The sequence below is a fragment of the Rhopalosiphum padi genome, chromosome 2 (assembly GCF_020882245.1).
Source record: "Rhopalosiphum padi isolate XX-2018 chromosome 2, ASM2088224v1, whole genome shotgun sequence".
Taxonomy (NCBI): domain Eukaryota; kingdom Metazoa; phylum Arthropoda; class Insecta; order Hemiptera; family Aphididae; genus Rhopalosiphum; species Rhopalosiphum padi.
Window position 1 is genome coordinate 92,030,797 of NC_083598.1, and position 12,550 is coordinate 92,043,346.

Below are 12,550 nucleotides of genomic sequence, written 5' to 3' on the forward strand. Positions count from 1 at the left end.
TTGAGAAAGAAAGTATGACTTTGAACCACTATAAACATTAAAATAATTCAAGCGATATAGCAGGTGATAATGTTAGCCATCTTGTCTTAGTATGTGCTAAAATATCCCGATACTGAACATCTATATTATGCGTATTTGTGTGTGATTATTTATTATTATCAACAATTATTTTAAAAAAATTCGTTAAAGAAGAAGTTAAATTCCGGGACATTATTATATTGACAACTAATTCTGGGGCAACGACCGGGGTTTAACAACACCCTATCCAGGACATGAATTCCTAAACCAGTATAACGTATTAAATATATTTCAATATTTGCTTTTGATTGGAAATGCATCCCTATTATACTTTGTTTTAAATATTTTTTTTTTTTTAAAAACTAAAATATTCTACAATTATGCCAATTAAGGTATCCAGTGCTAATGTAATTTTGTTCACAAAAATACACTACAACAATAGTGATCCTGTCCTGAAGAATTAACCAAGTTTGATTAACTATTTTTTTTTTATTAATACAAGTTAATACTCTATATTTACCATTAGAATTGAATTTTGTTTTTTATATTTTAATCTCAAACTTTACAATATATCTAAAAAAAAGACAATTCTGAATTTTAACCTTTTTTAGAGTTTATTTTAAAACAAATTTAAATAAAATTAAACATCGAAATTTAATAAAAGTTATAGTAAATTCTTCTTTCAAAAAAATAGTTAACAATATTCGTCCCACGGGAAATGAAATTTTTCCAGAGAATTCATTTTCGTTATTTTGTTAATATATTACATCATATCGTGAACCCGCTTCCCACAATATCAAGAAGTAGATTATAGAAAAATTATTATAATATTGAAATGACTACTAAAATACAAAATATAATTTTCAAAATTGATAAGTAAAATATTAGAATCTCAGAATAGATTACATCAAGAGCGACTCCAAGGGGAGGGGCTTAGGGCCTTGCTCTCCAAGACCGTATTTCTAAAAAAATGTATATTGTTAAAATCATATTACAAACAAAAAAACATATTATACTATTAACTATCATAGAAACGTACAAGTATATAGATAAATCATATATAGACACATTTCTGTATGGATTACAAAAATATGCCAAGAGCCCAAGAGCCCCAAGAATAATAAGAAAAATTAAACAAGGGCCTCCCCGACCAAGTTTCTGGAGCCACCCTGGATTACATTTTATCCAGTCTGTGTTAAAATTATTTATAGCAGATAGAAATAAATAATAATATTGGTTAATGGTTATTACTTATTAGTGTTATTACTCACATAAAATTTTACACAAAACTGTATCCCGTGGTAAACTTAATCCAAAATTAATTGACATTTTATCACCGAAATTTGAAATATTTATAGACTATAGTTAATAATAATAGTTATCGATGGAACAATTAAATTTTATTAGAATGAATGAGTAGGATACAAAATATAAAAAATACAATTGTTCATTTAGCAAACTTTTATACAATTATAAGTATATATAGTACTTAGTGTTGTATCCATCGGTCACACCATGTGGGATTCTGTTTTGGATATTAAGCTTTTCAACTAGGTCAAGTGTCAAAATTTAAACATTCACAATTAAATACCTACTCACTGCGTTATAATAAAAATAATGATATGATACCTACAAGAAGCCCTTAAGTGGAAATAATTGATGTTTCTTCATTTAAAATATTCAAATGTTATTGCAATTAAGTGGATTTCTGGACTTAAACAATATCAAATTTTAATTGACATACTCGACATAAATCCTTAAATACATTGTATAGATAAAGATAACTGATATAAATATTATGTATCTGTATATTGTATAACTATATAATAAGGAAAGGTAAAATAATAACAAAAGATAACACAAGATTATAATAATATATACATTATACATAAACGTATTATATATATTTGTATGTTTAATTATTATTTATTAAAGCTATAGCTCGATGGTTTAGTTATCAAAATCTAAAAATCACTGATAATAGTGATAACTATATGTCTATGCTATTAACTATGTTCTCATTAATTTAAACATAAATTTTATTGTGTTACTATAAAAGTATAAAGTTCCAGGATAATTATCTATGTGACTATGAGTGCAAGTTTAAATAATAATAAAATCATTAATAATTCATGAACTTAAAACTGCCACAAGAGTTAAATTTAAACCTTAGTTATTTGTAAATGTATCAGTATAATACAATTTTATTGTAAACCTAATGTGGCGTATTTATTATGATATGTTATAAGGAGAAAATATTAAAATACCTATTACAATTATTATTAAAAATCTACAAGTTAATACAAAAGTATAATACAGTTATTAATAGGTATCAGTGGCATCATTGTGAAGCAAAATCTAAAATTTTTGTCCAGCCCATCTAATTTATATGTCAAAGTCAAACCCATTTGAGAAGTGAAGTGATGACTTCAAATGACAAATCAGTTTGGTGTCACTGTTAAACAAAACAGTATAACACATACAAAAAAGTACCACTGAAGTAGACATACCTGTGTCATCTGCCTCTAAATCTTAGATCATATAGTATATGAGTCAGAGACGGCCTTAGGGTGGAGCAAGGCCTGGAGAAAATCGTATTTATTTTTTTTTGCCATTATAGTATAATATAATAATGTCTAATTTCATTAATGCGAGGCCTAAAATATCATTCCAAAGCACGAGACCCTGGGCATGGGCCCCTCTGCCCCTATCTAAAACTGGCACTGATATGAGTATATGGTCTAAACTCTAAATATACCAGTATGCCACTGGCAATTCTATAACTCAATATCTGAAGGGATCTGGGATAAAACAATAAAAGCAAAATAAACAATATTATAATAAAATAAAAAATAAAAATAACCACGATCATTAAATATCAATTTGTGTCTATAAGTTATAATTCATTATATTAGTTTAACATTTTTTATTAAGTACAAAAAATGTATTTACTTATCCCCGATAACTGAAGCAATGCGAGTATAATAATAGGGATTTAATAAAACAAATTCATTAGCTGATAAATTATTTACCAAGATAAACCATTAAAAAATTAACATTTATTTATTATGCTTAGTTTTACTTTTGATAGATTTTACAAGATTAGATAGTTCTGGATTAATAATTGATTGTTTGGATTTCTTTTTTGGAGGAACATCAACCTATAAATAAATAAAATGATTATAATAATAATATATTAATATATTTTATTCCATTTAGTTCCAATATTTTACTTTTAGTGCTTGTATACTTTTATTTTGTACATTAAGTAAATTATATTGTTTGTAAAATTATATATATATATATTATATATTATATATCAATAATATTTTACAATACCATCTTGCCCCAATGACACTGGTCACTGAGAACACTGAAGTAAAATAATACTCAATACTCATTCTCAGTGTCATATTTATATTTTTATATTAATTGTTAACAAAATTGTAAATAATATTTAAAATCTTACTAACTTTTTCCGTATCATACTGTTGTCTCCTTGATGCCTTTTCAGAAATAAATTCTTCCATGCCTTTAGTTCTTTTGAATTTTGGATCAGCAGGGTCAATATTAAATAAATGCGATGTGTATAATGCCGAAAATCGATCATCTTTTACATCCACCTAAACAGCATGAAGATTTATGAAAAACAAGAAATCAAATTTTGTTTAATAATTTGATAACTTACAGAGAAACCATCACTAACAGATTTCTCATTTGAAATCTTCTTTTTATTCTTTTTTTTTAGGCTTTTAATTTCTTCTTCTTGTATTTTTTTCATATTAAAATGTTGTTTTTCACTAGGTTCTTCATCCATCAATAACAATTCTAGTTCTGCTTGTTGTTTGATTTGTGTATTTTCATTCTCTGAATCATTTTCATTATCTTTAGTTTTATTTGTTTCTTTTCTAAGTTTTTGCTTTTCTCTCATTCTTTCTTTCTTTTTTTCCATCATTTTCTGGAATGGTGTCAAATTTTTCTTTGATTTTTCATCAACTGATTTTTGTACCTTTTCTTGCAAACCAATACCCCACGAAATTTCTAATTCTGAATCTTTACTCGCCTTTTTATCTTCTTCATCTTGTATGTTTTGTAATAGTTCTTTATATTTATCTAACGGAGTTTTTTTAGGACCACCATCTTCATTATTTTCCTCAACAGATTTATTACTTTCGTCATCACTATTTTCATCTTCTGAACTAAAAGCTACATACTTCTGTAAATCGCTATCATTAATTTCACTTTTAGGATTTGTCTTCAGTTTATTTACTAATTCACTACGTCTTGGATCTGTTTCATCCCATGTAAGATTCACTTTCGCTTGTTGTAAAGCAGTAGTAGTGAATAAATGAGGTTTGTACTTAGTTAAATCTGGTAATTTATCACAAATTTCTTTTGGTTCCTATAAAATGATATAAATATATTTACATAATAATTTTATTATGCATATTCATTATATCTAGACATAATACATATGCTGGGTTGCATGAAAAATGTATTAATTAAATCATTTAATACAATTTAATGGACCAACTAAATCATGTTTAATGAACCATTAGCTCACTATTAATTAATTTAATGTTTAATAATTGTTCACAAAAACCCAGCAATAATCTTTAAAATGAAATACATCTAGACTAAAATATATACATATATTGGTATTTTAACAATTGTTAGTACAATTAAGAGGACGTTTCACTCTCATGTGTTGTATTCATCTTACATATGTACAATATAGTAAAAACCGTTTCACATGGATAAGAACCACTATGGTTTTAGTCTAAGTTAAACAACTCAATTTTCATACTTTAAAAAGGAAAACATTTGGTTATGCAACATCATTTTTAATTTTTGATGTCATCAATATAAAAAAAGTTCTAATCATTTCAAAATCTATTATTTTGTTGTTTTTCAAACTTAAATAAGTTTTTTTTTTAGTTCTAATATCGAAAAAATAAAAACAATATTGCAAAGTCCAAAATGTCCTCTTTCTAGTATGTAAATTTTGTTGCTTAACTTGGGTTACAGCCCGAGTGATCCTTGCCAGCATGAAACTATTTTTACTATGTTGTACATTTGTAAGATGGAGACAACACATAAGGGTGAAGCGTCTTCTTAAGATTATGTAATAATATAATATTATGTTTAAATTATTTATTAATTTAATAACTATTAGATAAATAAAAAAATTTGAATAAAAATGCAATTGAAATAATTGAATACTATCAATTAAGTCAAAAATTTAAAATACATTAATTTAAGTTAAATTAAAAAATTATAAATTATATTTAATTTAATCATTAATTGTTGTAGATGAAATACAATTCATGAGTTATTTCAATTTTAAATAAATATTTATAAATATTTAAACTTATAATCCATCTATAGTTTAAACAGTAATTTATTAGTGTTTCAACATTCTCCTGAATAAGTTCTGACATTAATGATAACAATTTCACTTCTTTTAATTTTAATTAAATTACTTTCTATACTAGTTTAGACTCCTTTCTCCATTTAATATTATTTATTTATTCTACTTTTATTATTCATAGTTATTTAAAAACAATTAAATAATACTAAAAATGTTAAAGATCAAGCATGGATTTTTTAATATGTAACATCAAATGCTATCAGCTTTAGATACATAGTAAAAAATAAATACTTATTGGACCTATATTATACTTGTCAATTAAAATAATTAGATAGTTACTTGATCAAATTCTGTATCATCTGGTACAAATCGTAAATCTAAACGTGTGGCACTACTTTCATATTCTATACCATCACAATCGGTATATATTTTACCAGCAGTTCCAGGAGAGTCGCATACAATAATAGCATAATAATATTTAAGTCTTGCTAGTTGATATTTACGTAGTTTTTCCATGTGAAATTTACTTCCATCTTCTTCTTCCTAATAAAAAATAAAAAATATAACTTTTAATATGTATATTTTAGAAATTTTCAACAGTACTTGATCACTATCATCAGATGAACCAATTTCCTTGGGGTTACTAGAAATTAGTTCAGGAGGCCCTTTAACTTCCTCTTCTTGCATTCGTTTCATACCAAACTCAGATGGATAAATCTAAATAGACATAATATATTTATGTAATTTTAGTAAAAATATTTGTTTATAAACTTACAGTTACAGATTTTATGTAACCATCACTAGGTAAAAATGAATTAAAAAGAATCATCAAATCAGCAGCTTGAATTCTATCCCAATCCATATTACACAAGGCTAACCTAGACGTGGCCTCTTCAACATTATCAGCATCCTTGTCTAATTCTCCCCAACAATGTTCCACGTTTTCTGCATATAAGTAATATTAATAAAGTATATTTTTTAAATATAAAATTACAAAACAATATTAAAAACTTTTATAGATAATATATTTACCTTCATTTTCTTCATCAGAAGATGTATCATCATCTGATGAGCTGTCAGATAATAATTCACCATCTCCTCTAGCATAATCTACTGTTTTATCTTTTAAGCGGTCTTTGATACTTTTACTGGTTATGCTACTGTCTACATTATCATCATCATCTTCAATTAATGTTTGTTCTTCTGACTCGGATTCTTGAGTAACATCATCAGTAGAATTTTGCTCAGAATCTGTGTCATCTTTTTCATCATCAGACATATGGTAAAACTTTTTGAAGTCATCAGTAGTAGAACCCCTTAGGGGTTTTCCTCTTTTATCAATAGTATATTTAACTTTAAATCGTTTGTCATTAAATATTGACTGAAACCGTTTATCAATTTTAACTTTGCGATCAGCTTTAGGTATACGCCTAAACTTTGGATCATCACCAATTTTTGAAAATCGTTTATCCATGATGAATATAAAATCTAAAATCAATAAAATTATGAGAAACAATGTTCTCAAAAGCTAATATTTTTTACCTAATTAACTGAATAATAAATAATTAATGAAATTTTGCGGTAATCATCATATTGGTTAAAGCACTTACCAATTAATATATATATATATATATTTCTTTAAGCACAATTTTTGTATTTTGTGTGAACTTTTGTTTTTAGATTAATACATATATTATTACTTAATTTTTAAGCAGTAACCACATAATTGTTATCATTTTTTTTTATATATAATCAGACATGCACGTGTTATTTATCAACAATTCGATTTTATTCCACGGTTTAAGATACTGTCTAGATCATACTATTCTATGGTTTAAGATATATCTTATCATGATCTATTCTATGGTATAATCAATAATTATTGAATAATTAATATTTAATTGCAAAGTAAACATAAATTATTATTATGTTTACAATTAATATTTATTGGTTAGGTATTAGGTTTGCAACATAATATTAATTAATAAAATCATGGATTGTAGATTAAAAAATTGTTCTAGGTAAAACACAGTTTTGTTGAAACATGAAATATTTATTAAAATATATGATTATAATGAGATACAAATACATAAAATAAATAAATCATAATAAATATCTTGGCTATCTAGTGAAATACCAAGTCATTATTAATTATTATATTACCAACTGAATTTAAGTAATTTAGTTGTATAATGTAGGTAATCATACTTATATTATGTTGTTTGACATCAAAAAGTATTAAACATTCAATTGTGTTTTTAATTGTTCAAGATTTTTTGTAACTTGAATAATATTGTAGAATGTAGATTAAAAATACATTTTTTATCATAACATTTTAAATCATGCCAAATAAACCCAAAGTAATTTATTAATTAGTCTGAAATATTTTATGTACTTATCTGATACAATTAATAGAATGGATAATAATTGATTCAAAATAAATTAAAAATATTTCTAGGCTTCCTTAGAAAATTTATAAAATATTGGTTTATTACTTTAAAAAATGTATACATTTGTAACAATTTACAAGTTATGGACATTATGTTGTGTTCAGAAAATTTTTTCAGGTGAACACAACATAGAATTTACAATACCGATCTTGGAGTATATTATATTATAAATATAAGACGCCATATTTGTTCCCAGTCTCCCAGAAAGGTATAGACAAGCAACAGCAAACTCTATATTTTACTAGTTGATTTAATATTGGTAAAAGAATCCACCAAAGATTTATTTACATCATAATTAGATCTTAAACTTTTAGTATGCTACATCTTTTATCTTCAAACACTACCTCACTACTTTAAGAAGTGTACCCGATAAATAATGTAAATACTGAATTATTTTATTACTATTTCATACAAAGTAAATGTGTATTTATACATTTTACTAATTTGTGTTAAGATTTGAATAAATGTCATAAGTTTATAAAACTTATGGAATACAACTTAAAAACATTTATTTTAATTAATTCAATAATTCGGTTTGGTTGTTTTCAAGACCAGTTAGTGTAGTAAGAATTGGCTAATAGCCTATCGATAATATTAGTGACGTAATACATTTGAATAAATATTATATATTTTTGAACTTATGAAATAATAATAGTGAACAACTTTTATAGTATAAAATAAAATTGTAATTATTATTAAGTAAATAACACAAAATTGCTTTTTAATTTGAAATCATTATACAGCAGGATTGGTTTTTTACATAGGATGTTTTAATGTTTTTTTCTTAATTACATAGTTCATACATTATTTTTTGCCAGATTTCTTTATACCGCCACTGACCATTGGTCCTTTTTGGGCAGCTTTTGTTTTAAGATCATTCAATGCTTTTTGTTGTTCTTTTAATTTTTGTTTCATTTTTAAATCATCTTCATCTATTTCTTTAGATTCTTTCTTAGGGTTTTTTAAAGGCTTCTTTTTTCCTCCTTCGCGTCCAGACATATTGCTGTTAGAAAATAAAAATAAGAAATCAGATAAAAATTATCTATATATCATGAGATACAATGAACAACTACTTGTATTTGATGTTCTTTTAAAGTGTCCATATTAAGATGAGTATTATTTTATTAAACAAAAAACAAAAACAAATTCAATATTGAAAAATGAAAACGAAAACTACATTCAAGTGCAATGAGTTGTTATTATAAATACAATTTGAAAAAAAAAATCCCTGTGATCTACAATGGTTTAATGGTAAATTATATACAAATTAATAAATTTATATCAATACTTACAGATAGTTTTAAAGTTGTGGTTACTAAATTAAATTGTAATGAGTTATTTAAAAAATTGTAAGGACACAAACTAACAAATTAATATTTAAGATTTAAAAGGACCTATACGGTCTATGTCCTATGAGTGTAATGAGTGTATCACAAAATAAATATATTATAGTGTGCTGTGTGCGCTATGTGCAGATATTTTAACCCAATGCTCAATGCAGTATTCATTATACAATACCAAAATTGGTAACCAGATAGTAAAAATCAGTTACCACCAGTTTGTGGTTAGAACCATTTTTCAATTCAAAGATAACAATTCAAGGATGTTAAATACTTTGAAAGCCCGGAAATAACGGATTTAAAATTATTTATCTACATTATTATCAACACAGAACGATAGCTATTATAACTTTGTTTTTATTGAAATATATAAAATATAATATTGCTATTTGTTAATCACTTTATTCCAATGCAATAAATGAGTGAGTTGCAAAAGAGTTTTTTTCGAATATGTATGATGTATTTACAATCAGTTCAATAGATTTAATAAGTATTAAGTACAACACTTAAATGTGATAGATGTTATGTTGAAATAATCAAGATCAGGAGAGAATTTACCATATTGGCACCCTCAAGTGAATACTACTGAAGAATATTTTTGTCACTGTACTCGTAGTCAGTGGTGCAATTATCGGGAGTGTACAATTCACAGGGGCCCCAGGTCTTGAGGGGCCTCTAGATTAAAAAACTCAATCTGTACGATATTCTTTTACTATAATCTGTAATATGCACATATTATAATATTTGTCTTAATATAATAAATAATGATGTCTTTACTCTTTTGAATTAGAGAATAATTCAAATTACGAGTACCTATGTGAGAAAACAGTTAAGTGTATCGTAATGCAGTATATAGGTCCGAAATGGGGATAAAGAGTTAGAGTATACTCTATAATTGAAAATTTGAAACTTCTTTTATTATTATACATAATTATGTTGGTGTGTGTACTGTGTAGGTAGTGTGTAAGTTATGACTTGTGACAATATTACCTGTATGTCTAACGATAATAAGACAAAAAAAGTGGGCAAGTGGGTATCGCTCTGCTGTATAGTAGTGATGGAGAGTAGGTCACTATAATGGATGTGTTAAACTTGAATACAACGACTGTATCATTGTATACGAAAAACGATTCTGAACGGAGATGATTTTTCAGTAAATGGTAATTATCAGGATATATCATATTATTACCTATATTTAAATTGTAATATATCGTTATATTACGCGATTTCGTAAAAAATTAAATTTCTTAAGCTCATAAAATTTTTTCTTTATCGACGCTAGAATTTTTTTTTACAATTACCTAAAGGATTAAAGGAAAACTTATGGATAACCTTGTATTGGATTTTTGAACCTTAAGTATAAATCACAAAAATTTTATGAATTTTCAACTTCAAAATTCCTTGCAAATTTTCGCGATTTTGATATATTTCGTAAATATTTGAACTTTAAATGCTTATAAACAAAAATTGTGTTCAACGATTTTTGATTTTTTTTTACTACGATAAGTTCAACTTATAATAAACCTTGTATTAAATTTTAAAGATTTTTGGATAGCCAAAAATATAAACATTTGGTGAAAATTTCAAGTATTTACAATGATTCGTTTTCGAGTTAGAGCAAAATCAAAAAATCGATTTTGTCAAAAAGTGGTTATACGTAAAAATTTCCGTTTTTCCGTAATTTTTTCAGGGTTTTTCTCGACGCTTTTGAACATTTTTTACTTTTGACCCCCCAAAGTACCAACTAGATGAATTTTCCTTTTCAAACAGGGGCTGAAGTCAAAAATCGAAGCATTATTACTACTCCAAAAAGTGATGACAGACACAAAAATAAAAAAAAATAAAAAACACACATCATTGTAAAATCAATACATTCATCACTCCGTTCAGAATCTAATATTATCTATCTATAGAATTTTTGTATTACTAGGTATCTAATAATAATGAATTGGATATAAACAAAATCATTAATGATTTTGCTGCCGTAAAAACAAGAGTTAATTTTTATGTTTAATTTTAAATAAAAAAAAAATTTAACTAATAAAAATTATAATTATATTAATTAATACTATGACATATGAGAAAACAATATTTTTAAAAGTTATTATAAGGTATGACTGTTTTATATTTTTATTATTCGGTAAGGGCTCCGGTCTAGAAATTTTCACATAGGCCCCTTATTATCAAGTTGCTCCACTGCTCGTAGTAAGCCGTTTTTCTGTTTTCAGACGCTTTATGACACATATTAATTATAATTAAGGCTTGTACAGTTGTGCTGCAAATTGATGTAATAATTTAATTTAAAAAATCTTATCGAATGAATAAATATCTACGTCAAAAATTATTTCAATGATGTCATAAGATTGTCATTTTTTATTTTTTCAACGTCCCAGTCTCTTTTCAATAAAATAACATATTGGTTATCCTTAATTCTATTATTTGTAAGTTATAAACTTGTAACTCGAAAGTATGTTTTTTTAATTATTTTTTGATTTTAATGAACACCTTTGATTTTTGAGTAGTGAAAAAGTATTAAACGATTTGAGTAACACATAAATAAATGTTACAAAGTATCTTTTAACAATTTACTGCTAGCTGCTATATAGAGTATAGTGTATACGATGTCAAATAAGCATTCATTTTTTCTTTAGTACAGCGGTTATATTCATATTTCAGTCTTATGGACATGACTATGTTTGCTGTGTCTTGTGTGTTGTGTGTGTTTCCAAGTAGGTACATAAGTATATGCTGTATATTTACCATATTATGTCCATACATCTTAGAACGTTATGTAAATATTGTAAATGTAAAGATGAAAAACGATGATAAGCTCAAAATATGATCAAAAATTAAAGATTATGAAAAACAAAATAAAATAAATTATATAAGATTTAATAAATAATAATCATAAATAGGTACCGAAGAAAATCCCAAGAATCGAAAATGAGAGTAATTCTAGCTAATAATTATCTATCTACATCTACGGATATATACATTTTTAACTAATTAAACATGATAATAATATTGGAGATTAGTATAATAGTATGAAGAAATGTTACATATATTTTAATAATATATTATAACATATAGTATACATAACAATATGTTAAGGTTGGTTTGAGAATTATTAATAACATAATCTACAACGAGGGTGTTTGTAAATTCCACCAATTTACAGCCTTACAGGTAATCAATTTTGAATTTTATGGTTGAATTTAAAACATGTAAATTCCACCGATATTTTTATTTTGACCTGTAAAAAACATAAACTCTACCGATGGTAAAATCCACAGATTACAACTATTTTTTTTGTTAAATCTGCATCAAATCATTATCAATCCAAATTTTATTTAAGTTATTTAATTTTTTTA

The 12,550-nt window shown here is 25.4% G+C and overlaps 2 protein-coding genes across 2 annotated transcripts; both read right to left on the reverse strand.

The window, feature by feature from the left end:
• Positions 1-3,057: 3,057 nt before the first annotated feature.
• On the reverse strand, positions 3,058-7,125 carry LOC132921968 (ESF1 homolog). The gene is made up of 8 exons (XM_060985242.1): positions 7,000-7,125; positions 6,422-6,877; positions 6,165-6,334; positions 5,993-6,106; positions 5,729-5,932; positions 3,707-4,420; positions 3,492-3,641; positions 3,058-3,179 (listed from the first exon to the last, which is right to left on the reverse strand). Exons 2-8 carry the CDS (start codon positions 6,861-6,863, stop codon positions 3,078-3,080), a joined length of 1,896 nt encoding a protein of 631 aa, XP_060841225.1. The 5' UTR covers positions 6,864-6,877; positions 7,000-7,125; the 3' UTR covers positions 3,058-3,077.
• A 1,320-nt stretch (positions 7,126-8,445) lies between these two features.
• Positions 8,446-9,323, reverse strand: LOC132922457 (translation machinery-associated protein 7 homolog). Its single transcript, XM_060985992.1, has 2 exons — positions 9,132-9,323; positions 8,446-8,842 (listed from the first exon to the last, which is right to left on the reverse strand). The coding sequence occupies exon 2, from the start codon at positions 8,836-8,838 to the stop codon at positions 8,644-8,646; it is 195 nt and encodes a 64-aa protein (XP_060841975.1). The 5' UTR covers positions 8,839-8,842; positions 9,132-9,323; the 3' UTR covers positions 8,446-8,643.
• Between the last annotated feature and the right edge of the window lie 3,227 nt (positions 9,324-12,550).

Bases quoted from the DNA above. Each gene is read 5' to 3' on its own strand.
- LOC132921968 (XM_060985242.1), bottom strand. From the start codon at position 6,863: ATGGATAAACGATTTTCAAAAATTGGTGATGATCCAAAGTTTAGGCGT. The intron at 4,421-5,728 runs GTAACTATCTAA...ATCATTTTATAG, and splicing joins ATGATACAGAATTTGATCAA to GAACCAAAAGAAATTTGTGA. The intron at 3,642-3,706 runs GTAAGTTATCAA...CATGCTGTTTAG, and splicing joins CTGTTAGTGATGGTTTCTCT to GTGGATGTAAAAGATGATCG.
- LOC132922457 (XM_060985992.1), bottom strand. From the start codon at position 8,838: ATGTCTGGACGCGAAGGAGGAAAAAAGAAGCCTTTAAAAAACCCTAAG.